This window comes from Fusarium keratoplasticum, chromosome 11 (assembly GCF_025433545.1).
Source record: "Fusarium keratoplasticum isolate Fu6.1 chromosome 11, whole genome shotgun sequence".
NCBI classification, from domain to species: Eukaryota; Fungi; Ascomycota; class Sordariomycetes; order Hypocreales; family Nectriaceae; genus Fusarium; species Fusarium keratoplasticum.
The window spans coordinates 1,872,526-1,897,838 of NC_070539.1; the positions used below are offsets into that span (position 1 = coordinate 1,872,526).

Below are 25,313 nucleotides of genomic sequence, written 5' to 3' on the forward strand. Positions count from 1 at the left end.
CAGTGCATCAATTGTCGACAAAGGAAGGTAGCTAAACCCCTGCATAATTTTATCCATCCATGCCTTCTCTCGGGCCTGAAGGCAACGACTACAAATCATCCGTGGCTAACCTCATCTCCGTGTTTGCCAACTTCAGATCCGTTGCACTCGTCAATTACCTTGTTGTGAAAACTGCAGGATCAATAACATTCAATGTGACTACCCTCGCAGAAAAATGAGGATGAGGCGACCGAGAAGACCTCAACCCAAAAAGTCGGAAGAGCAGCACGGTCTGACCGTATATGTGCAAAGCTGACAACATCTTCAGAGCCGAGGATGCCACTTTGTCACGAATTCTTGAGCGCCTTGATCGAATCGAGAAACAACCTTCAGCCGCACGGGGTGTATCCAGTGATTCCAACCCTTCATCTGAGGGGGCAGCTTGCGATCAGCCCCCAGAGGAGACAACAGGGCGTCCTTCAACTCAAAGCCCTAGCTTTGGGCCACGTGCTGATGCCGCATATTCTTCGAATAACGAGGCATTCGTTTCTGAAGACACCGAACTGTCCAATATTGCGCCACCGACTCCTTGGATCAGCAATTCGCTTAATGACCCAGACCCAAGTGAAGAAGACGCCTGGAAGCATATGGGAAATACTTCTATACTTGAAATGGCTATCAAACAGGTTCAAGCTCGCAGAAAAGCTGGAGCAAGAAGTGCGCATCGCATCGCCACAGAAGGAGTATCAATTCCACCAGAACTAGCGAGGACCTGGATGCAAAGTCAGTGATAGACCCAGCCGTGGGGCTATGATGCTAATCGCTTGCTTAGACTACTTTGCGCACATGTCCGCCGAGCTCTTCTTGACCTTGGTCGATAGAAGGCTTCTTGAAATGATGCCTGACTTGGTCACCATGCGCCATGTTCACTTGGATGCCTGCATGCTCCTTATCTACTACGCCATACTCTGGCAGGGCTGCTTCTTGCCTGGCAAACGCTTATTCATAGGCCCCGACAGAAAGTACGCAAGGCAACTCTATCTCTGTTGTTTGCGCATCATACCGAGTTGGCAGAGAGAGTCTGCTGGGAGTGTGACGGACCTCGTTGCTGCCCTGTACATGGTAGGTTGGCCGACGCCTGGCAAACTTTCTTTCCTACAACAGTAGTCGTTAACACGCAAAATATTAGATGAGAACTGCTGCAGAAAGTTTCGACTTTGAGACGGCCTTGGAAATGCACAATTTGGCATGCGAATACGCCGAAGGCCTAGAGATGCATAACCTCGACCGAGACAGCCACTCGTCACCCGATAAACCCCCTTCAACTGATGATGACCGCAAAGGCATGTGGGAGCTGATTCAGATGGACCTCTTTTACAGATTGATATACAATAAGCCAGCAGCATTCTCATCGAGCATTCAAGACTGGCGAGTCAATCTACCATGGCTCTCCGTCGACTCGCCCCCAGACGACAACGCACCTGTACCCACCATGACCTTCATACTACGAAGCCGACTTGCTTTGATTCTTGCGTCATTCTTCCAGTTATTGGATGACGAAGAAGACAGAGTGGACACCGTGGATGCGGTTGAGCCTTTGTGCCAGCAAATTGAAGACGTATTTCAAGACTGGAAACTGGTTCGTGACCTAGTTAAGGCCCAAAAAGTTAGTGACTGACTAAATTTTACACTAGCATGAATGGATTCAAGCCTTGAGGAACGATCATGTATATACGTGGATTCTAGTTGACCTTGCGCTGGCCGGATACACATCCATCCTCTTCATGTTACGGAAAGCGATGGACATTGACCTTAGCTCCCTCGGCGATCCGTCAGCCGCTCAACTCATTCCCCTGACGGAAACAGCATTGCGAGCCTCGCGTCGAATCTTGGAGCTCATGTATCACATGCTTCATGAGGTGAAGCAGCCTGGACTCGAGACTCTCTCTCTTGTTCTTGGAACTTTCCGAGCCCATCTTGCATATTCATTTGTCGCAAATTATATCATCTCGTCTCCGAGCCCTAGAGCATTGAGGTCGGATTTTGAGTTGCTGGAGCGTGTTGCTAGCTGTGTTGAGACGGTGGCAAAGGAAGAGAAGGATTTTACACCCTTAGCGCGAGCCCTTGTTTATGTCCATACCAATGTGAAGAAGCGGAGGCTACGCTAAACCCAGCGCCCATTCCAATGAGCTCTGAACTGGTGATTTACTAGAAGAATCAGGGGGATGTCGTGGATACTTGCTGACAAGTTCCTGAGCAAAGATAGGCAAGCCCGCGGGCATTTATTTACGGAGGACTACTATGTAACTGAACAGAAGATGTATCTACAAAAGCTTAGAAAGATTGTCGGATGACAAGTTGTCAACCAGAGTTCACTTAGTACCACGATCTCCTCCTCAGGTACACCGGCTGTCGAGCTGCGCGTCGGGTCATTCCACGTTTGCACTTGCTCGCAACAGGAGTCGGGGTGGGAGCAGCCGGGGTAGTCGAGTTGCTAGAGCCAGAGGCAAAGATCTTCTCGGCGGCGTGCTCAGCAGTGATCATGATGATAGACTGGGTGTTGCCAGTGGGCAGGTCAGGGTGGATAGACGCGTCAACGACAAACAGGTTGTCAGTTCCGTACACCTTGGTGTTGAGGTCCACGACGCTGGTGCCATTGCCGCTTCGACCGTCGTCGACTCCCATCTTGGCGCTTCCGACCCAGTGGTCTCCGCTGATCATCTTGGAAGCGATGATTTCCTCAGGCGTGGCACCGGGGGTGATGTAGGAGAGGGTCGAGTTGCTGCCGCTGGTGAGATCCAGCCACCACTGGACAAAGTCGGACATGGCCTTGCGGTCCTCCTGGTCGATGAGCCAGGGCTTGGTGTTGAGGACAGTGTTGCCGGCAGCAGTGATACCGAGCTCACCGACGGTGGTGGTTCCGTGGGTCAAGAAGGTACGGACAGTGATGACGCCAGAGGCCATGGCGCTGGCTGTGCCCTGGAGGTAACGAACACGACCATCAGCGCCCTTAGCAGAAGTCCACAGGTGCATACGCTGAGCAGCCTGTGTGATGGGACCAGATCCCTGGTAGTACAGGTCCAGGTCAGACTCAATGGGGTTGGTAGCGATGCCGTTGAAGCTGTAGGCGCTGAAGTTGGTCTTGGCGTTGAACTGAAGCATGACCTGGGCGTGGTCTTGAAGGTGGTGGCCGACGGGGAGGTCAATCCAGCTGGACTCAGCAGGGAGAGTCACACCAGTTCGGGAAGCTCCTTGCTTAACAATGGTCAGGGCATCAGACTTGCCGATACCAGCATTCCAGAGAAGGCGAGGAGTCGACATGGCACCAGCAGCGAGGATGACCTTGCCGCCCTTGTTGACCTTGATGATCTGTCGGCTGCCGTCGGCGGCCTGGGTAAGGACACCAGTAATCTGGCTACCAGTTCGGAGGGGCTGAACGACCTTGGTCTCAAGCTTGAGAGTAAAGTTGGGCAGGTCCTGGGCGAAAGGCATGTAGGTGCGAGCAGGGCCGGCACGCTTGTTGTTCTTGATAGACCAAGATGGGCGGGAGTAGATGTTGTGCTTGTTGTTAGGCTCCTCAATCGAGTCAATCTCGGACCATCCCTTGGCGTCAAGAAAGTTTTGAAGGACCTTGTAAGCGTGGTCATCGTAGTACTTGCCGTCTGCAGAAGGCTTGGTGGTGCCGGGGTTGCGCTCATACAGACGCGAAGCAGCCTCAGAAACGTCATCCCACTTCCATCCAGCTGGCCAGCGCTGCCAGTCATGCTCCGGAGGGTGGATGAAGTTGAGCCCGTTGATAGAAGAGGAACCTCCCAAGAGGCAGCCGGCAGTAGAAGCAGTATCGCTGCAGAACTTGGTGCCAGAGAGACTGGTCATGCTGCTGCCAAGGGCGGGAACATCGTAGGGGGTCAGGGTATCATTCCAGGGCAGGGCTTGAGCAGCGTTTCCGAGAGCAACAGTGTTGGCAGGGCCGCGCTCAATGAGGAGAACGCTGATGCCCTTCTCGGCAAGTCGCTCAGCAGCGATGATACCGGCAGGGCCACCACCAACAACGATGGCATCATAGGTCTGGTTGGAGGTAGTGGGAAGAGGGAAAGTGCCGTTTCCAGGGATTGTACCGTTACCGCCGCCGTTGCCAGGGTCAGGGGCAGGGACAGTCTCAGCAGCCCAAGAAGCCCACTGGGCATACTTGGCAGACTTGGCGGCATCAACGTCAACACCAAACTGACCGAAGCCAGCAGCATGGTACGAGAGAGCACTCGCAGGGTCGGAGGGGTCGGTTGGGTTGGTCTCGGAGATGGCCCATCCGAGAACAGGCGATTCGGTGTTGATACTTGTCTTGCCCTCAACGAGACAGCCCTCGCAAAGGAAGGTGTACGAGATGTGGGTGCTGTTGATGAAGGTACCGTTGGCAATGGGCAGAGCCTTGACCTCGGTCTCTGTGTAAACGTCGGGGTTGGCGTAGGATCCGGCGAGACGGAACGATGTGATGATGTCCTCTCCATCAGCCCAAGCAACAAAGAGCAGACCTCTCAGCATGCCGCCACGGAGAGAGACAGCACCCCATCCTTCCTTGTTGGTACCGGTAGTCGGGATGACCATCTGGCCGATAAAGTCAGAGCCGACAGTCTCGGGCAGCGCGATACCGAAGCTATAGCTGGCACTGAGATATTGCTGAAAGTCGATGCCGGTGTTGGGATCGGTATGGGGTGTGGTTCGCAGTTGAGCTGTCGTCGTTCCGGCGAGCCCAAGGAGGGCCGCCATGCTGGAGAGATTGAATCGCATGGTTGCTAGACTCGAACGATTGTGTCGATGAAAGAGCGGCTAGTATTTACAGCGAAGGAGAGGTAGAGAATGGAGGACCGCCAGGGTCAATGAAAAGAACGAAGATACCGAGCTAGCGGTAGAAAAGAGTGAAGGCACCGAACTTGCGGCGAAAGGAAAAGCGAACACAGAGGACACGGCTAAGGTTGAAGAAAAGAAGGACAAGAATTGGCGGCTCTGTACAAGTATTATATCTCTACTTTCGGGTCCACAAAAGCATAGTTCCTTCATATCGGTCAAACACACGCATACGTACGTGCTCTGCGGCACAAGCGAACAAGCCAGGGCCGAGCCGACGGATCAAGACTCGGTAGATCCTCCGTGTTGCAGATCTCCCTAATTCGAGATGCTCCGTCAACTACATTCACTCTATCGGGATCCACACTGGTCATCAAGGATTCGTTTTGGAACGAACCCCCTGGTACAACCTTGTTCCTGAAGCGCACCAACGGCGCTTGCTGCCGCATCGTTTCAAATCGCATTTTTGCTATTGGCGGAGTTTCGATTAAACTCCCCGTGCGTAAGCTCCTTCCTATCGCGTTCTTCCAGTTTGTAACTTGCTCGTTTCGTTTCATCTCTTGTTCAGGTTTTAATTAAGGGTTGTTGGATATCCGTCGGAAAAGTGGGCTTGGCGAGGAACTTGAAATCGGCGATGGAGGTTAGTCGTGCTTACGCGGGAGAAGGGATGACTTTGGAGGATGGTTATCTGAGCAGTGCGTAATATCTACATAACAATTGGCTGTTTCATGGGTCAATGGCATGGCTCGTCTTGGAACATGCCTGGGGAGAGAAGCAATGGGTGCTTGCAGGCCGAGTATGTAGACTAATACGCTACAGGGTCGACCCTTGCCTGGTTGCAATGCACGTAAACTTGCTGACACTTTTCGAAGATCCTATGAAGCCCAATGTGAACACGACAGGCTCCAAGAAACCTTTTATATAAAGGCCTTTTCAATGCAAGACAGACGTGACTTGGCTAGGACAGTTGGCACACACGAGAGATGTTACGATCAAGACGCTGAGGCGTTGAGGTTCAACACCTACAGCAATACAAGAGGGTAAATACAGAGAGCATTTTTCCAAGCCTTTTATAGCATGTGCATTATAGGGGGACCATACTTCAAAGATGCTATCTTCATGCAGTCTATGGCTAGATTGTGTAACGTGTAGGCTGGTCCTGCGATTCCTTCACCTGTGATCGTGATTTTCCTGAATTCAAGGTAGGCATTAACTTCTCTTCCCACTAACTCATATGGTAGTCGGGCATTATCGATAGTGAATTGCCAGAGTGAAAAGTTAAAGGGGCATATCAATGATTCCGATAAAACGCTAAGCACTCCCGCTGATGTTTTTTGGGGTCTTGACGTCTTGATTGGCGAGGGGTTGCTCTATTCCCTGATCGCCCAACTACTGTGCAACTCTGACATTTTTATGCCCGATTAGCCAGCATTGCCTTCGTTTCTTATTACTGGTATTTAATTATGACACCAATTCCAGCTCAAGTAAAAGAAACTCAGTGCAATCCCCTTCATGCAACTCCTGCATCCTCTCTCTTCCCTCCCTCTTTGAGCTGACAAATCAGTATCTTCGAGGCACCCAATAGCTCGTAGCGGCCAACTCTTGGCGCCCTCGGTTCGCATTCTCCCGATCCTTCGGCGTCTCGTGACGATCCCGTGCATGAGCTCCCCCACTGTCTTCAAGCCTGAGGCCATTCAGACGCGGGCCGTGTCTCCTCCTCGGCCAAGACACGGCCCGAAGTACGACCCCCCATTTGCGGGAGTCGCAATGATTGTTGTGATACGTTCAACTACGCGCAGGCGGAATCCCTCGCGGCGTTGGACAGCGACTGATAGCCTCCGCAGCGTGGCCGATCACGCATCCATTTCCCCTCCCGGGCTTGCAGATAGCGCCTCCATGGCAGTGATTGCTCGAGCTTAAAGAGGTTCGCACTTCTCCTCTCGTTTTTTTAAGTAATACCTAAATGAGCAACTGCTTTATTTTTATCGCCTATCATGTCTGGCTACGAACATATTGTCGCTCTCCCTCACTTCCCAGAACACCAGGACAAGTCTCCAGAGACTGCCCGCCTCATTATCACTCAGTGGCTTGGCAGTTTCCAACAAGCCGTAAGAAACGGTAGTGTTGATGACCTCGCCGAGTTGTTCAACGAAGATGCTTGGATTCGAGACTTTTTAACATTTTCATGGGATTTTCGCACGATTCAAGGGTCCAACAAGGTATCCGAATATATCAAGCAGAGCCAAGATGCAGCAAATCTCGTCGCAATCAGCGCCCGTGACCATGGGAAATTCCAGCCCAATTTCAAGACGCCCGCTCCAGGAACGAATTGGGTTGAGTCAATGTTTGAGTTCGAGACTTCAATTGGCCAGGGTAAGGGTATGGTGCGTCTCGTCTCTGGTGACCAGCCAGGTTGGAAAGCCTACCTCATCAACTTTACTCTTCAAGAGCTTAAAGGTTCCGAGGAGCAATCGGGACTACGTCGTCCTCACGGGTATGTTGACCCACGAGGGGGGACTTGGGGAGAGAGACGAGAGAGGCAGAAAGAGTTCCTGGACGAAGACCCGGCCGTCTTTGTGATTGGAGCTGGTAAGTCAGACTTTTCCCTGGTTGCCTTTGTCTAACACTTTCCAGGGCAAGCTGGCCTCGAAATTGCAGTCCGCTTGCGACACGTTGGATTGCCGACTTTGATCATTGACAAGAATGAGCGGGTTGGCGATAACTGGCGGCAGCGATATCGGGTACGTTCTCCTTCCATTCATGTCAGCTCTGATGCTAACACCACCAAAGACTCTCATGACACACGATCCCATTCACTACTGCCACCTACCATTTATCCCCTTCCCCTCCGACTGGCCCATGTTTGTCCCCAAAGACAAACTGGCCGACTGGCTCGAGTCATACGCAAACATCATGGAGTTGAACGTCTGGAATAGGACATTCGTCAAGACAGCCGAGTACGATGAACAGAACAAGATCTGGACCGTTGTTGTCAGTCGTCAAGGCAAGGACAGAACTCTCAAGCCCCGGCACATCGTCCTTGCAACGGGACAATCCGGTGATCCCATCACTCCGATGTTCCCTGGCACGGAATATTACAAAGGGATGTTGTATCATGGCATCAGCCACAAGGATGCCACAGCTTTTGGTGACTTGAGTCAGAAGAAGGTCGTCGTTGTTGGTTCTGGCAACAGCAGTCATGATATCTGCCAGAACTTTTACGAGAATGGAGCTGCTCAAGTTACCATGCTCCAGCGAGGAGGCACATACGTCATCTCGGTTGACAAAGGAGTAGCACTCCAGCATGCAGGCATCTATGATGAGGGTGGGCCGCCGACCGAGGACGCAGACATTTACGCCCAGAGTCTCCCCATCCCTATCCAATTTGCGCTCAAAGTCTTTGAAGCACAAAAGATTAGTGAAGTGGACAAGGAGTCCTTGGAAGGGCTGGCCAAGGCGGGCTTCCTGGTAGACTCAGGACCAGACAAAAGTGGCATCTTTCGCAAGTACATCACTAAGGGCGGAGGCTACTACATCGACGTCGGCTGCAGCAAGTTGATCATCGATGGGAAGATCAAAGTCCGCCAGTGTTCAGACGGCATCAAGAACTTTGACGCCGACGGTATAGTTCTGGCCGATGGATCACGGTTGGATGCTGACATTGTTGTGCTCGCAACCGGCTACGATGGTATGCGATCTACAGCGCTGAGGGCACTGGGGAAGAAGGTTGCCAATAGGCTTGATAATATCTGGGACTTGGACGAGCAAGGTGAAATCAGATCGGTGAGTTTGATGCTGAATGCAATGTCGAGGACAAAGCTGATTCTTTACAGATGTGGCGATCCAGTGGTCACCCTCGTTTTTGGTGCATGGGAGGTAACCTGGCCTTGTGCCGTAGTTACTCGCGCCTCCTTGCTCTTCAGATCAAGGCGGTGGAGGAGGGGTTGTTCAAGCAGTGATCCTGTCAATCGTACACTAGTAGAAATGAATAATATGCACGTAGTTATGATTCGAGTAATTAACGAAAACCGATAAACGCTTGTGGTTAATCTCGGAGTCACGTCGTGTTCGCCTTCAGCCCTACCTCCACAGACCATGTCTACTCCGGATATTGCTCAGAAGTCATCTTCCGGAAGAAGACGCCGGCATGTGCTCAAGCTGCACCTTGTTTATCTTCCAATTATATCCGCGTTCATGCACATGCCCCAGGTGTCCCCGCATATGTGCTGGGTAAAACCCCGCAACAACCTTGCCAACCATTTCTTCATCTCTTCTTCCTAATGCATCTCCTCTTTCCATATCCACATCCCAGCACAGAACAGCTAGTCCCCATAAGTTGGCAAATATCAAGAAACGAACAACTGATATGCCCAGTACGCCGCAGGAGATTGGCGGTGGCTCTACCGTGTGAGTCATCCGCCTAGCCTTTTCCCGTGCCTACTAACTTTGCCGAGATGCAATGCATGCCGACAACGAAAGATCAAGTGTGATCGTCGGCGTCCAAGCTGTACTTTTTGCATCAAAAACGCATTTTGCTGCGAATACACCAAACGTGACAGGACTCCTGGACTCCGAGCCGGCTACGTAAGCCGGCTAGAGCAACGGATCAGTGAGATCTGGAAGGCTTAATCTTCCTCTGACCATTGCTAACATTTGTGCATTAGTTGACCTTGAACAAGAGTTCCAAGCCTTCAAGTCTCATGTTAACCAGCAACTCGCCACTGCCGCCACTCCCCAGCAGCCTCAGAGCCCAGAGTCCCACACAACAGCGGATTCTGGCCCAGCAGATCCTCCATCAGAAGCTATTGCTCTTGGAAACCCGTTCAGCAGGCCATCTTCGGAGACCTACAAAAACTACTGCAGAATTTGGTTTGACCGATACCACTCTTGGTTCCCTATTCTCCATCAACCGACTATCCTAGGATTGTGTGAAGATGACTCAAGTCAGCCAGGGAGTCCAGCTTCTTTGATCCTCGATGCCATTGCTGTGGTCATCATCTCAACTCAGCAAGCTCCAGTTGACACGGGTCTGGACCGGGATCAGTTCTGTCGCTATCTTACCGACGAGATTATTCTCGCGGCAATCCACGACATGTCTTTTCGCAAACTGCAAGCCCTCTTGATTCTGACCATGGCGGAGTATGGCAGCGGCAGGATGATTGACTTTTGGAACCTGATCTCGCTATGCAAGAGGCATGTATTATACCGGTTCACTCACCACTGAAGACGTGCTGACATGGGCACCACCATAGAATCAGCACACAGCTTGGGCTACGAGACTTGGTCGCCTACAGTGCCATGAACTTTGGCTTTCCCTCCGTCTTGCCGCCTCGGATGCTCCAGATTCCTACCACTGCCGTTGAACGCGAAGAAAAGATCCGCGCCTTCTGGGCTATCGACGCTCTTGACTCTGCCTCGACGCTGGGAGTCGCATGGCATCTCACCGTGTCCAGACCAGAACCGGCTGCTAACCTGCCCTGCGACGAGGAAATCTGGCGATTCCCAGAGTCGGTCATTGATATGTACCAGTTTGGTAGCTCTGAAGCGCCTTCATCGTTCTCTCTATACGTCCGACTAGTTACTAACGAGCTATGGCACGTTCACAACTTTCTACAGCAGTCCTGCGAGCCCTTCTCAATCATTTCTCTATCTCAAAGACAGGAAGAATGCGATTCCGTCTATCAGAGGCTCAAATCGTGGCAGAACGATTTCGAGCAACTCCTGACGGTGCACACGCCGCTCTACACTGACTTGCTCACACATTCCGGAACACCTACGCAACAGCCCAACTCGATTCTCATTCATTGCACAATACACAGCGCTATCATATCACTCCACCAAAGACTCATATTTCCTGTCTCTCTGGCAGATGAGGACGCCACTCACTGGGAAGCAGCAGCAGAGAGATGCCTATCCAGCTGTGATCAAATGGCTGAAGTAATTAGAGGCGCCAACGACGACACTCTTGGGATCATCAACCCTCACGTCATCTACTGCGTCTTCATCGCGGCAAGGTTCTATCTCATCTACTCGAAGGCCATGGATCAACCTCTGCCCAATAAGCTGTACCTCTTTATCTACGCTCTCCGTGTATGTGGACAGATTTGGCGCCTCGCAAAATTACTTCACACCGTACTTGAGGTCGCTTCTGCTGAGCATGCTGGGAGCCAGGTCTCACACCCACTGCCCGTGGAGTTCTTTGACTTGCAGTATTTCTCACTGGATATTCACGCTGCTTTGAGAATTTGGGCTGGTGAGAAACAAGGCTCGCTATTGCGGGAGGATCACGCGGTTACATCTTGTCCAAGGGAGGATAAGAGGGCATAGACTCTGTGATTAGGTATAAAGAATGCGGTGACAGGAATATTAAACCACAACCAACCCCAACAGATCCGTGCCACAACCCGTCACTTGTTCCATTATTGCCTCACACACTGAATATTGTCTATCGAGAGGGCATTGTCACCGGAGCCCTCTCCAGTAGGCGGCTGTGGACTAGCAGCATCGATCCAGATACGATCGTATCCCCCCTCCGATGTGGTAAAGGTGATGCTGCCACTCAGCCAGTCTCCAACCTGATCCTCTCCCGTCGGATAGCGGTTACCAATCAAATCGTTGTTCTGGTAGAATCGGAGGTAGGGAACATAAGTTCTCCCGTTCTTGTATGTGGTCTCGTAGTAGTTATCAAAGTACCAGTTGTAGGTGCACGTGTAGGTGATGCCTCCTGAAGTGTAGACGTCTTGGTACATCTCGAGTAGGTTGTTGTCGATCATGTTGTAAGATTGAAACTTGTGTTCCGAGTTGTATCCAGGAGAGACGATGTGACCTCCAACTTCATCGTCGCCAGAGGTTGTAAAGGGGTTTCTGCCACCCTCAAAGTCGCCGTCTCTGAGCGGTTTATCGTCGTTGATACGGGGGCGACAGTCGCGGGCAAAAGCGCCCGCAACGAGGGCGAGGATCAAAAAGCGAGCCATTATTGATGATGAACGAGTGGATATCTGAATTGTGTCAGATTGAAGTTGATCAAGGATGGCTTCCGGAGACAGTGGGACCCGTTCATATTTACGCCAAGATCGTAAATTAGCAGTCAGCCGCTGATGTTATTCCGAGCAGGCTGTAATTTCAGATGCGGAACTATTGATGTTAGCTGCCTTGAAACGAGATTCTGACTGGTCGGATCGCATCCGACAGCCGATCTCTCCCAGGGGCAATACGGGCTCGCTAGCCCTCAACGGTCAAGCCCATGTTTCCTCCCCCAGTGGTTCGGATGGCAATTTGGGAGCATCACCTCCGAATCACGGGACTTCGATGATGTTCATGGATGATGCTTTTGCGATGTTTGTTCGATGAACACAATCCTGAATGCGACGTTTACCTGCAGGGTTGAGGCGCAGTCAGCCAAGTGTGGCGCAGCATGCATAAAGGGCATCCCACGAGGCATATCCGCCTTGAGACGCGACATATCTTGAGAATATCGACAAAGGAGGGTCACTCCTGCCAGTTTCTCCCACTTCTAGTTTGCTTCAAGTTCATTTTCCCAAAGTGTGTACGTGCCGAGGGAGGTGGCTTGCCAAAAACCTTCCTCATATTTCCCTCACTTCCGGCTGGTGCCCTACCCTAGATCTCCAGATCACGACATCACGCCAGTTCCGACATGCATCTCATAAGCTGGGAAAGCATTGACGGGGATGCCGATCAGATCAAGATACGACTACAGAGAGACACCTTTGTTTCCGACTACGCCATCCTTTCTCACAGATGGGGCAAGCCCGAAGACGAAGTGTCCTACGAAGACATGTTGGCCGGCGGATATGAACACAAACAGGGCTATGCGAAACTTGTGGGCTGCTGCAAACAAGCACGCAGAGATGGATTGCATCATGTTTGGGTTGATACGTGTTGCATCAACAAGTCCAGCAGTGCTGAACTTTCTGAGGCCATTACCTCCATGTTTGCTTATTACGAACGAGCCAAAGTCTGCTACGCTTTTCTCGACGATGTTTCTTTCGAGCCCGGATACGACACCGGGCGTTCTTTTGCGCAAAGCGCCTGGTTTACTCGAGGATGGACTCTACAAGAACTCATAGCGCCGAAACACGTCAAGTTCTTCGATCAGTCATGGTACTTCTTGGGATATAAAACCGACAAACGCCTTTTGTCCACCATAGAAAACGTGACCAACGTGGATTCGATCGTACTGAATGTCCCTGCCACGACAAAGGTGATGAGTATCGCCAAGAAAATGTCATGGGCTTCTCGGAGACAGACGACTCGGGTCGAGGACATGGCTTATTCTTTGATGGGCATCTTTGGCGTGTACATGCCCCCGTTATATGGGGAAGGCACACATGCCTTTATCCGCCTTCAAGAGGCCATCATGAAAACGTCAAACGATCAAACAATTTTTGCCTGGACATCTCCGCCTGCCGGTCCCCTTAGCTATGGTTTCGAACACGTTTCGACCATGCTAGCATTGTCTCCTCGCCAGTTTGAAGATTCATCCAACTTCGAGCCACTCTCTCATGGAGAGCACAACAAATTTTTGGCAATGGGCGGGTGCAAGCTGGACTACGCTACGACAAACTCTGGATTGGCAATCCGTCTACCTTTGTTCAGGATCCATGCGGTCGAGGGGCTATACGCCGCCTTTCTCGCATGCACCGAGAGTAAAGGTCGAGTCCCATCGGCAATCCTACTGAGAACCAGCACGGACATGCCACCCGGTCACTTCTGGAGGACAAACTCGAGCAATGGACCCATCGAGCGCAGTCTGCAACCGTGGTTTGAAGTCTCTGGCCGAGAGGCTATTGTCACACAAGATATCTACGTCTTGCCGAGGTTCACGTCAGTGTCTGAGCAAAAGATCGAGCCTCCGTGGGAGAGAGTCGACATGAAAGGGGTTGGAAGCGAGGTTGGGGTCAGCCTCGTCGCAACCCAAGTACTGGACCGCGTGCAGCATGTCCCGGACCCTGGCATCAATGAACTCACATTCCTACACCAGGCTCATCAAATGATCCACACACGACAGGCCGATAAACTGGTTGACCGGTTCAAGCTTCGTCTGCGGTTTTCGTTGGCGACATTACCGGCACGCAACAGGTTCTTCTACGGTCGTGCAAATGTCTTGCAGAACCTCACAGACACATTCTTCCCATCTGAGAGAATTGTCAGAACAGGTCCAACTGTGTGTACTCTCTCAGGGATGGGAGGCATTGGAAAGACACAAATTGCCATCGAGTTTAGTCATCATTGTGTTCAACATCACATTTTTGACACAGTAGTATGGATCCGAGCTGACTCTTACACATCATTGATCAAGAGCTTTTCGGCAATAACTTCCAAATTCAGTCTCGTACGACCAGGATCTTCGGATGAAGCAATCATCGAGGCTGTCAAACTGTGGCTATCCAACCTAAACCCGAGCACGGATGTCCTAAGCACCATGACTCACTCGGACGACTGGCTGCTCGTTTTTGACAACGTTGACGATGCATCGTTGCTTACGCCTTTCTTGCCGTCGACTGGAACCGGCTGTGTGCTAGTCACTAGCCGAGATCCCGGCCTATGGTTCACGATTGGATCTGATAATGTTGCCGTTGAGCCGCTCACAAATCAAGAGTCATCAGGATTTCTCAGAAGCCTCACGAGGATTGATGGGGATTTTACAGACATCAGCAAAGGTCTTGGAGGGCTCCCACTTGCACTATCACAAGCTGCTGCGGTTATTGTCAGACGTGGATTATCCCTGGACGAATTCGCCCGTCTGTTTAACCAAGCCGAGACCGACAATCAGCCCGAACAGTTTGACAGCCAAGATACTCTATCTTTGTGCTGGGAAAGCGCTTTCAGCGACATGTCTTCTTCGAGCCTCGCAGTCCTGCAAGTCATCTCATATTTGGACCCTGATTTCATCGAGGATTCAATCTTAGTTGCATCATCGACGATGCCGCTGGCCGATTTCCCCATGAGCGAGGTTGACCTGGTTGAGTGTCGAGAAGAGTTGCTCCGAAGATCCTTATTGAAGAGATCCGCTACTCGCGATGGAGTCCAAGCCCATAGGCTCATCCAACGAGCCGTCAGACAAGCGATGGATCCTGAAGAACGAAAAAGGGCCCTGTCAACCGCGGTAGAATTGGTGTCTTCTTCTTGGGCTCGTCTCTGTTCCGAGCAGCCGCGCGCCCGGAAGGCTCGGGAGAAGCTTATACCTCACGTGCTTCATCAACAGGCCTATGACACCGATATGGCAGATTTGGACAATGGTCTTTGTACCAAGAGGAAGTTCTTGGAGATTTTGGAAGAGATTGAGGTTTGGCTGGTAAATGACCTGGCTCAGTATTCGACTCCATCAAAAGGGCATACCACAAGTACCCAGACAAAGGTTCTTGGGATAAGTGAATGATATGAGCGGCTGAAGTAGATCTGTATGTCTAAACAGAATGCAACAAGGCGCAAAGCATGATCAACACCAGGCGTCAGATCGGTAGTTATAGTTCATCAACTGCTGTGCCTTGCACTGAGAAGGACCTTGACGGACTGTAAACATTAGCCGATGAACGCAAGCTGATACCTGAAACATCAGCCGACCACGCCACAGAGAAAACGACCAGAACTGACACTAAAAGCAGCTATATATTTAAGCTAAACATTAAGCGCAACAGTCAAAATGAATTTTCCGCCGTGGACATCAGATGTCGTTTCAGGTCCCGATGCAACCTCGCATGGGTCGATGTGTCTCCGGACCTGGTCAATTGGTGGGAAATAGCGTTTTGAAACTTGTTCGTTTCAGCGAGACGACTCTCCGCCAAGGGGTTTTTTACTGGGGCACCTTGTCGCATCTTAACTGGTGATTTATAGCTCGGTTACAGTTTGTATAAAGACATTGGATGCTTCGCGTTGATTTTGGAGGGCTTGTCTTTCGTCATACGCGTCTTTCGTTTTTTTCTTGTGTTTTTTCTATCACTCGTTTCTTTTCACACTCATTCGTTTCTTCGTTTGTTCCGTCCGGATACGGAACAGTTTTAAGCCATGTTCACCTCTTCTCTCCTTCTCGTGTCATCTCTGGTGGCCGGCGCTTTTGCCGCCGCCCGAACCGAAGCCCCCAGTGGTGCCATCGTTGTTGGTGAAGGTGGCGATTTCTCTTCCATTCAGGAAGCCGTCAATTCCGTCTCCGGCTCCGACTCTGTCATCTTCGTTAAGCCTGGAACCTATGAGGAGCAGGTTCTCATTCCCGAATCTGCTGGGGCTCTTACCATCTACGGATACACCGAGGATGACCAGGATTACTCCAAGAACCAGGTCACTCTCACTCACAGCCTCGGAGCTGACGAGGCTGGAAACAACGACTCATCCGGCACTCTTCGGGCCAAGAACAACGGCCTCAAGATGTACAACATCAACGTCGCCAACTCGCGAGGCAAGGGTGTCCAGGCCATCGCCCTGAGCGCCTACGGAGATGAGCAGGGTTACTACGGCTGCCAGTTCACTGGTTACCAGGACACCATTTTGACAAACAAGGGCAAGCACTATTTCCACGCCAGTTACATTGAGGGTGCTACCGACTTCATCTTTGGCCAAGAGTCCGTTGCTTGGTTTGAGCAATGTGATATCGGAGTCGTCGCGAAGGGTTACATCACCGCCAACGGTCGTGACAGCGCGGAGAACCCTTCCTACTACGTCATCAACAAGTCAGTTGTTAAGGCTGCTGGTGCCGGAGATGGCGAGACCTACCTCGGTCGTCCGTGGCGAGAGTTTGCCCGCGTTGTCTTCCAGAACACCGAACTCGGCAGCGTCGTCAACTCTGCTGGTTGGCTTCCATGGGGTGACAACCCTACCAACAACGTCGAGTACGGAGAGTTCGGAAACACTGGCGCCGGTGCCAGCGGTGACCGTGCCAGCTTCTCCAAGCAGTTGAGCGCTGCTGTTTCCATTGACGAGATCCTGGGTTCCACCTCTTGGATTGACTCCAGCTATGTCAGCGGCACTGGCTCCTCTGAGCAGCCCAGCACTGGCGATTCCTCTCCTGAGACCGAGGAGCCTGCTGCTGCTGCCCCCACTACTGCTGCGGAGGCTGTTGAGCCCGTCGTTGACGAGCAGACCAGCGCTGCTGCTGCTGCCCCTACTGGCGCCGATGAGGCTGTCAGCCCTGCTCCCGTTGAGGCCACCTCTGCTCAAGAGGTTGCCGATCCCGTTGTGACCCAGCCAGCTGACAATGACAACGGCGGCAACAACAATGGAAACGACTGGTGGAACGGTGCTCAGCCTACCTGGAACTGGGGTGGCTTCTTCCCTCAGATGGACAAGCAGAACCCTACCACTCTCCAGACTCTTGTTCGCCAGACCGAGGCCGCTGAGGTCAACACTGTGGAGCCTGAGATCAACACTCCCGTCGCTGAAGCTCCCGTTGAGGCTCCTACCGAGGCTGTAGAGGTCGCTGAGCCTGCTGCCTCTGCTTCTGCTGTTCCCGCCTCTTCCGACGATGACTGCAGCGGTACCCCCGATGGCTTCGCTTCCCTGAACGGAGGAACCACTGGTGGCAAGGGCGGAGAAGTCGTCATTGTTTCCACCCAGGAGGATCTTGAGAAGTATGCTGGCTCGGAAGGCAAGTACGTCATCAAGGTCAAGGGAACCATCACCATCACCCCCAAGGGCAAGGAGGTCGAGGTCAAGTCTGACAAGACTATTGTCGGTATCGGTGCCGACGCCGAGATCAACGAGGGTGGCTTTATTGTCAAGAGCCAGCGCAACATCATTTTCCGAAACCTCAAGATCGGCAACACCTACGTAGAGGGTGATGAGGAAGGCAAGACTCAGGACTTTGACGGTATTCAGATGGTACGTGTTTCGGGAACTTCGCTTGAATCATGACTGACTTTATAGGACACTTGCGAGAACATCTGGATTGACCACGTTCACCTCGAGAAGGGTGGTGATGGTCTCATTGACAGCCGAAAGGATACGACCTTCCTGACTGTCTCTTGGACCATTCTCCGCAACCACAACAAGGCCTTTGGCATTGGTAAGTCACCGTAACCCCCAAAGATTACACACTTGGCTGATCATTTAGGTTGGACCGACAACGTCGTCACGGAAATGACCATCCACCACAACTACTTCGACTCAACCACCCAGCGCAACCCCTCGGTCGACAACGTCAAGCACGCCCATCTCTACAACAACTATCTTGTCGGCCAGACATCATACGGCCACTACGCCCGCGGAAGCACCGAGATGCGCCTCGAGAACTGCTACTTCGAAAATGTCAAGAACCCCATCACGGCCGACAGCACCGCCAAGCTCAACCAGTCAGGCAGCGTCTTCAAGAGCACCAAGGGCACCACTGCCAAGAACACTGGCGATGTATTTGATCCCAAGGAGTTCTATGACTATACTGCTGATGCTGCTGAGGATGTTCCCAAGATTGTTGGTGAGGGCGCTGGCCGACAGGCAAGCATTTGCCCTGCTTAAGGAGATGATGGAGGCTTTCTATGAGAGGAGCCATTGGATGCGGAGGCATTTGATGCACGATGATGGAAGATATGGAAGATATTACCAACTTATGCACTTGTAAATATTGCGAGTCATAGCACATAATCTGACGACTCTTGTTTCTTTCGAGCTTTTGTTGCCCGGCACGCGTTGGGGTCAGCATCTACGCACATTGACAATGTGATTAAGGCCGCTTGGCACAATTTTTTAAGACATACAGTTCTATTACAAGTCGCAACCTCAAAAGCTATTTTGATCTTTTCCGCAGCCATCATTATTGTGTTCATCATCATTGTAAACCTCTTCCTACTGGACCCGTTTCCATCCCCCCATGCACGAGCATCGTTCTCTGTGCCCTTGAGTACCAACTCACAGACCTTGCAAGGACCGGAAATAGGCCAGACAATCAGGCCCAGAGTACTTTTCCAATGCTTTCTTAGCCTCGCAAATCTCTTGAAGGCTTGCAACCTCGCTCTCGACGCTCGTAATCTCCTCATTCCGCTGGTCGAGGATCTGCTGGGTGTTCCCAATGTCCGCAAAAATCCGAGCTTGAGCCTCTCGGACCCCCGCGAGAGAGCACTCAACTCCTTCGCGTTCAGCAGCCTTCAGAAAGTCCCCCATGATGTTTCGTCGTTGTTGGAAGAGTTGGCCATGGTTTGAAGCCTCGGGCATCATGTTCCCCTCCACTGCCATCGTGGCGTCGCTGTATTCATCCATATTGATACCGCGAGACCGGACGTAGGTGATGATGCGGGGGTACATGTCATGGATCAATCTCTGGCTGAGCTCAAGCTCTCGGAGCGTGTCCTGGGCGTTATCGCGGGCGTTGATCGCTTCGTCGAGTCGAGTCTCTGCATCTTTGAGGCGCCCTTGTAGTGTCTCCAGGCTGAGGCCATCGAGCACATACCCAAGGCCCATCTGAGGTCGAATAACTTGGACCTCGGATTCTTGCCGAGCCGTGACGGGCATGGCGCTGCCTCCACGACAAGGTGTCGAGACGATAGACGCATCTGCACCCAGGCTCTGTCGGCTTCGGAGCTCTTGGAGAAGGGGAAAGGTGGTCGAATGGATCGGCGAAGTCTCCCTGACAGTTCGCAGGCCCTCCAGCATTGCTCGTTTCTCCAAAAACGGTTCTATCGGGTCGCAGCAAGTCTCCCTGCGCAGGTCACGGCGGAGGCAAACGGCAGCGTGAACGCCGCAGCTGGTAGCGTCCTTCTGCAGTGTGCACTCCTGATGAAGTTAACGGATTGACAAAGCATGGGGCTATCGGGGTATGCACGAACCTTTGTCTGGAATACGAGAGGCTGCTTGAGTCTGACTGCTTCCATCCATGCCCCGAAGCGTCGTCGAACAGTATTGGCACGTTCACTGCACTGCATGGAATCGTGAAAGGTCAGCACCACTTGGTCGGCAGTCACACGCGCAACACCCATTGTCCAGTGCTTGGGGAACTTGTGGTGAATGGGAAAACAGATAGTCTGCTCCTGGTCTAGATTCCGAATCGTTTGGGGCAAAGCACTGAGCTCGTCTGCTTCGAACCACAGAGGGCTGAGAAGTCGTACGTTGTCGTCGCCGTGTTCGACAACGATCGCTTGACAGACGAGTTCGACAACATCGTCGGTGAGCTGGACGTCACAGGTGAGCTGACGGAGGATCTTTTCAACTGTCAATGGCCCCGTGAGTCGCTCGCTTCTCACTGAGTGTGTCGGCGTTGAGGGCACGCTGACCATGGCCCTCTTGCGCTTCTTGGTTGGTGTCATCGGAGAAGTGGGAGTCGGAGCTTTGTTCAGTGGCTCGTCGGCCGGGGGCGATGAAACGTAGGGGAGGAGGGAGTGCTCAGGTGACTGCATGGGCGAGGAGGGGAGTTGGAGCAGTCCATTGGGACTGACAAACGTTTCGGGACGTGTCGATAGGTCTGGGGAGCCCATGTATGCTTCGAGTGCTGGCTGGAACCGGGGGTTCTTGTCGATCGGGCCTGACTGGGTCGTTATACCAGTGATTGCAGTGACTTCCGCGGCCGATTGCTGGCTTGTTGTGCCGGAAGAGGCATATGTAGCTGTTCGAAAGATGCGCTTCAGAGGACTGGACTTGTCCTCATGATGGACATGAGGAGGCATTGCCGAGAGCCCATCCTGGTGTTCGATTGGACGCTTGAGTCGAAATTCATTCTCGGTTTTGGCCAACGGTTCGAACTGCGCGGTCGTCGTCACTTCCGCCTGAGGAGGGGGAGGCAAGTCGATGGAGTTTCCATCATCACACTTGTCGCTGGAGTGTTCGGAAGGTGTGTTATTTAGTGCAGGTTTCTCAGAGGCCATGATGATTTCGTAAACCTCGGTGACAATGTCGGGGGTCAAAAGTTGAGGCTGGGAACCCTCAGAATTCTTCATGGCGGTAGAATCCCTCATAACAGCTCGACGTAGATGCCCGTGAGGTGACTCGGCATCCCAGAGAGAAGCAAGTGGGATCCCTTGATCAATAGCAGCGTGGGTAATCCTAATCATATAGAACGCAAGGGAAGAATCTGTGCCCAGCCAGCCGATCCTACCATCTACTGGGAACCACGGACCTTTCCAAGCCTGGTCGAGCCAAAAGACTCGCTCGTCATGCGTTGTCGGAAAGTGAATCTCGGTAGCGGCAGATCTTTCGGTAGGTGGGCTGTTCATTATCGCTCAAGGTTGGACTCCTGACTTAAAGGTCAGCATGGATGAGCCATGAGACGGCAGATGGAGGGAAGCATGGGGCCCAGGGCTCTGGGTGAAGCACAAGCAATGAGATAAAACGTTGGACGTACCAGAGTCTGGCAGCTGAAAGTGCTAGGCAAGGGCAATTCTTCTTCAGACTAAAGAGCAGTGCAGGCGTGGTTGCAATGAGGAGTACGTGCTCCTGTCGTGAGTGAGGTTGGGCGGACGTGAATCAGTGACGAAGAGAAACGGAGAGGAAAGAGGGAGATGGAAATGAACAAAGAAATAAAGGGGAAAGAAAAACAGATTCGCTGTTCATATCTGTTTGGGGTATTTTTGAGAATTTAGTTTGTGCCGTTCCGTTTGCTCTGTGGCTTCATAGCCGACTGTGCTAGAGACGCACGTAGCCGTTGTGATGATGTGCGGGAGCAGTGTTTGCCAGTGCTAGAACGTAGCCAATGAAAACCTGTGGCCATTTTTTTCACGAGGACGTACGTGAAGAGTCCTAGTTTAATCGATCATCTCTTTACCCTCAGCGATAAAGAAATAAATAGCTCCTAGTATGTCTTGAAACCTGGGTTGAGCCTTTGAAAATTCAGGTGGTGCTCCAACATGTGGTTTCCGTTTGGCGACCGAATGTGATGTGATGCGTGCCAGGGATCCATCAGAGCAAACGCTATCGCACGCACTTTTCCCCTGTTTTCTGCAGCGGTGAGTGGTGTCATATCTGCAAGATGCCGTTGGTCTACAGAATCTTGGCTTGCTTGCCAAGGCAACAGATCTTGTCGACCAATCACAGCCATTTTGCCTGCTGATAGCAAATTCAGAAAATTTATGATGCGTCAGGAAAATGTTGTCACGCAAACTGAACGCACAGCCCGGACATCGGCTTGCCGTTGTCCAACCTCTGTTTGCGTCAACTTGCACATTGAGTGGTCTTGAACAGATCGCCCCGCACCGAGATGCCTTAGCTTCAAAGGGCCCTTCCTCAGCCTGCTTTTCGAAGCAAAGTTGTTTCCATCAATTGTGTACCTATTCTTGGGTCCTCCCAAACTGGGTTCCCAGTCAAGTTGCACGTTCCTCGTCGTTGGACGTTGTCGCCGAATTAAGCTTGCGAGCTTAATTCAAGGTCCAAGTACCGAAGCACCTTGACACGTGGCGGTGCGTGTGGCTGGGGGAGGACGACAGCAGTTTTAAACGACCACTTCGGTTTGCATGCATCGAGTTAATACCGGCCAGCCGAAGGGAGAAAGAATTTGCCAGACAGGAGCTACATACTGCTGCATCCTTAGACACGTTTCAATTATGCAGGTGCCGACATCGGATGGAAGTTCGCCAACACCCACCCGCCTGTTTGTTTGAAGCGAGCTGCACAACCAAACCACAGGAAGAACAGCGAATGTTCCCAGGCAATCACCGGTTGGCTTTACAAACAAGTGGCTTTATGCAGTATTGGTTGATACAATCATTCATTAAATAATCCATCCTAAAACTCGTCATCGCGTAAAAATACCGTGCTGCATGCTTTACCGCATACGGCGCACAATAGACCCCGGAACATTCCACAAGCCGTCAATCTCATCAGGCTTGCTCTTCATCAATGCGCCCACCAGTGGCTTGACATCATCCGCCAAGTCCGTAGAAAGTCGGAAGTACGCATACCCATCCATCGTCTCGTTTTGCCGCCGCCTGAACCCGTAGAATATTCCCAACAGCAGACACCCAAGGGCCCAGTAACCGAACATAGCCATCAGAATAGGCACCAGGATCGGGAATTCACCTGGCGTGAGTACCTTTGACTCTTCCGTCGCGGTAAGGTTCGGGTGTAACCAGCCGCCTTCGAAGCCATACTTGCCGTCATACATGAGCTGTAGCAAATCCATGGCATACGCCCGCATGACAGTCCTCTTTAGATCCATGGGCTTGATATACCCATCATAAGCATGGGAATTTGACTGTATGATCGCTGCAGGGTGGTTAAGGGAAGAAAAGATCTTGCTGTATTGTCCTCTGTGCAGTGTAGTGGCGGCCATGGCACCGAGTGCCGGCATGCGGCTTTCAGTAATGTTCACGTTGAAGAGGGGGTCACTCATAGGCTCAAAAGAGTCAAAGGTAGATCCCCATGGGTCCAAGATGGCGTACCCGAGAGTGGACATCATCCGGCATTGGACGCCAATGGCTGCAGCAGATTCGATGATGTCGAAATATAAACTTTTGTTAAGGCCGGGGGGCCCGCGGTCGTTAAAAAGGCTCTTCGTGTCGGACATGTTGTTTTGAATCTTGGAAAGTGCACCGAAAAATGTCGTATTTGGGATTAGAGAACCATTTTGTGCCTTGACAAGAGGATTGCCATCCAGGCCTTTGACAATGGGATCAAGGTCATTGGAAAAATCCTCGATTTCCTCGTACGAGGTTGGGATACGATATTGCCAAAGAGCATACTCCAGGAGATCTCCCTTGTCCAAGTCATCCGGTTTGTAGTCGTCCGCCTCGCTTCCATTGTAGGTTGACCATCTCTGACCAAACGCGACTTGACCATAGGCCAAAATGTTGCCGGCCCTTTCGAAATAATCAAAGATGCCGCGACCCCGTTGGGTAACTTCAGAGTAGCCTGTTTCTGAGACTGGATGTGCTCGCCAATCCTTCCAGGCGTCGGGCGTGACTTTCGGGTTGAGGAGGACGAAATCGTCGACATTGTCAATGATCTCGCAACGATAGCTTGCTCTCAGACCCCAGGCCTTGTCTCCCACAGGATTCTCGGCCTGAGGTGCAAGAAACATTTCAGGCATGCTTTCGTTAAGGGGGAGAGTGTTGGGGACCTTTTCGAGACCACTATACTCTTCCCGGTCAAGGCCCTTTTGAGTATAAAGGACACCGAAGCCGGGCAGACTGGGAGGAGACCCGCTCTCCCAGATGGTTTTCGCGTTTGGATAGTAGTGCGCCTTGTCTCGGCTGTGAAAGTCTTTCCATTGGCGACCGACCACTGTAGGTCTTCCGGATGTGTAGGTGTAACCGTCGGCTTGCTCGATTGCAAGACCAGAGATGGGCAAGGCAACGAAAAAGACAATGCTCAGAGAAGCAAGGATGATCCATAGGCGATGTGTGTCTCGCCTCTTGCGGAGGAACAGCCTCGCAAAAAATCGACCCCATCCTGAAGGAGAGCTCCAAGTGTTGTTGCTATGCTGAAGGAGGGCGACGAGGTTGGGAACTTCCCAGGGTGTCCGCTCAAGCATTGCTGCTTCAGCTCCGAGGAGGCCATACCGCGAGAGATCCAGTCCGATGACGCCGATAAAAAACCAAGAGTAGAAAACCCATCTTCCTCCATGTCTGCCAAAATTTACAGCGCTGTCACCGCCTTCGGGATTGAGCCAGTAGCAGATGACAACAAAATATCCCACGATGACCAAGGGACACAAGATCAACACCAGTGATCGGAACCAGTATCGACGGCCTGGGGATGTCACCTGCACGGCTCCATGCCCGGTGGGAAGTGGGCGAGTGGTGGCATGCGACTGCTTCTGTGGGAAGGCATAGTCGTCGGCGGGGAGCAAACGTTGCTCATCATCAGAGAAGTTTCTCAACTCATGCATGGTGTATGGTTGGAGAAGAGGCCGGGAACCGAGTGAGGAGAGACGATCTGAGATCAGAACCCATGACGGGGAAAGGGCTTGAAGAGCCTTAATAATGGATCTTGAAAGATTGCATCTCGCTTAAACAGAGTCACTTCGGGTTTAGAGGCAGAGTAAAGACCTCAGCCGGCTTGGCAGATGGGGGCCAAAACGGGGCCGTTGTTTGGGCCCAACAGCCTAGGAAATGCAGACTTGGCTTTTCGTGTCATTATACGTGCACGCATTATGCTTGCAGGAAGGAGAGACTTAGTATGTAATTAATGCGCCTAAGACCTTTAATTCAAGCCCAGACAAGGCTGATCTGCCATCGAGAACCAGGAAGCAATTCCCATTTCAGCTCAACAACGGCCCACAAACGACCAACACAAGCATGCACCTCGCAACGCTAAAATCTGACAGCCTACTCGCCCAGCCACGAAGCTCGCAGCTGGGACAAGTCGACAGGGAAGACGCTCCTTCGGGTGGCAACTCTATCTCTTCCAAGAACTTGGTCTAGGAAAGACAAGGCTGGGGATGACAAACAAGAGAAGAGAGAATTGACCCGAAACCTCGGATTCCCCGCTTGCATGAATGCGCGATTCTTCGCGCATGTGCCATGTGGATCCACGAGCTTCAGGGTCAGCCCAAAGCCAACCAATATTAGCATCGTACGCAATAATAATATCAGTTCCAACTTTTGAGCTGAAGAAAACTAATC

At 51.9% G+C, this 25,313-nt stretch overlaps 8 protein-coding genes and 1 pseudogene across 9 annotated transcripts, besides 1 other annotated feature; 5 read left to right on the top strand and 4 right to left on the bottom strand.

Annotated features, from left to right (window-relative positions):
* Window positions 1-281: 281 nt before the first annotated feature.
* On the top strand, window positions 282-2,147 carry NCS57_01344400 (uncharacterized protein; the record flags this gene model as incomplete). Its single annotated transcript, XM_053063080.1, has 4 exons — window positions 282-762; window positions 812-1,101; window positions 1,169-1,618; window positions 1,674-2,147. 4 exons carry the CDS (start codon window positions 282-284, stop codon window positions 2,145-2,147), a joined length of 1,695 nt encoding a protein of 564 aa, XP_052907975.1.
* Window positions 2,148-2,355: 208 nt separating this feature from the next.
* On the bottom strand, window positions 2,356-4,764 carry NCS57_01344500 (GMC-OxRdtase-N domain-containing protein; the record flags this gene model as incomplete). Its single annotated transcript, XM_053063081.1, has 1 exon — window positions 2,356-4,764. One exon carries the CDS (start codon window positions 4,762-4,764, stop codon window positions 2,356-2,358), a length of 2,409 nt encoding a protein of 802 aa, XP_052907976.1.
* Window positions 4,765-6,815: 2,051 nt separating this feature from the next.
* Window positions 6,816-8,780, top strand: NCS57_01344600 (uncharacterized protein; the record flags this gene model as incomplete). The annotated part of the gene is made up of 4 exons (XM_053063082.1): window positions 6,816-7,410; window positions 7,456-7,562; window positions 7,612-8,604; window positions 8,655-8,780. The coding sequence occupies 4 exons, from the start codon at window positions 6,816-6,818 to the stop codon at window positions 8,778-8,780; spliced, it is 1,821 nt and encodes a 606-aa protein (XP_052907977.1).
* Window positions 8,781-9,487: 707 nt separating this feature from the next.
* Window positions 9,488-11,148, top strand: NCS57_01344700 (annotated as a pseudogene). Its single transcript has 2 exons — window positions 9,488-10,029; window positions 10,074-11,148.
* Window positions 9,488-11,148: a sequence feature.
* A 92-nt stretch (window positions 11,149-11,240) lies between these two features.
* On the bottom strand, window positions 11,241-11,795 carry NCS57_01344800 (uncharacterized protein; the record flags this gene model as incomplete). The annotated part of the gene is made up of 1 exon (XM_053063083.1): window positions 11,241-11,795. One exon carries the CDS (start codon window positions 11,793-11,795, stop codon window positions 11,241-11,243), a length of 555 nt encoding a protein of 184 aa, XP_052907978.1.
* A 680-nt stretch (window positions 11,796-12,475) lies between these two features.
* NCS57_01344900 (uncharacterized protein) lies at window positions 12,476-15,220 on the top strand (the record flags this gene model as incomplete). Its single annotated transcript, XM_053063084.1, has 1 exon — window positions 12,476-15,220. The coding sequence occupies one exon, from the start codon at window positions 12,476-12,478 to the stop codon at window positions 15,218-15,220; it is 2,745 nt and encodes a 914-aa protein (XP_052907979.1).
* Window positions 15,221-15,846: 626 nt separating this feature from the next.
* Window positions 15,847-18,285, top strand: NCS57_01345000 (Pectinesterase; the record flags this gene model as incomplete). Its single annotated transcript, XM_053063085.1, has 3 exons — window positions 15,847-17,652; window positions 17,698-17,836; window positions 17,885-18,285. 3 exons carry the CDS (start codon window positions 15,847-15,849, stop codon window positions 18,283-18,285), a joined length of 2,346 nt encoding a protein of 781 aa, XP_052907980.1.
* A 390-nt stretch (window positions 18,286-18,675) lies between these two features.
* Window positions 18,676-20,969, bottom strand: NCS57_01345100 (uncharacterized protein; the record flags this gene model as incomplete). The annotated part of the gene is made up of 2 exons (XM_053063086.1): window positions 18,676-19,536; window positions 19,590-20,969. 2 exons carry the CDS (start codon window positions 20,967-20,969, stop codon window positions 18,676-18,678), a joined length of 2,241 nt encoding a protein of 746 aa, XP_052907981.1.
* A 1,544-nt stretch (window positions 20,970-22,513) lies between these two features.
* NCS57_01345200 (uncharacterized protein) lies at window positions 22,514-24,577 on the bottom strand (the record flags this gene model as incomplete). Its single annotated transcript, XM_053063087.1, has 1 exon — window positions 22,514-24,577. One exon carries the CDS (start codon window positions 24,575-24,577, stop codon window positions 22,514-22,516), a length of 2,064 nt encoding a protein of 687 aa, XP_052907982.1.
* Between the last annotated feature and the right edge of the window lie 736 nt (window positions 24,578-25,313).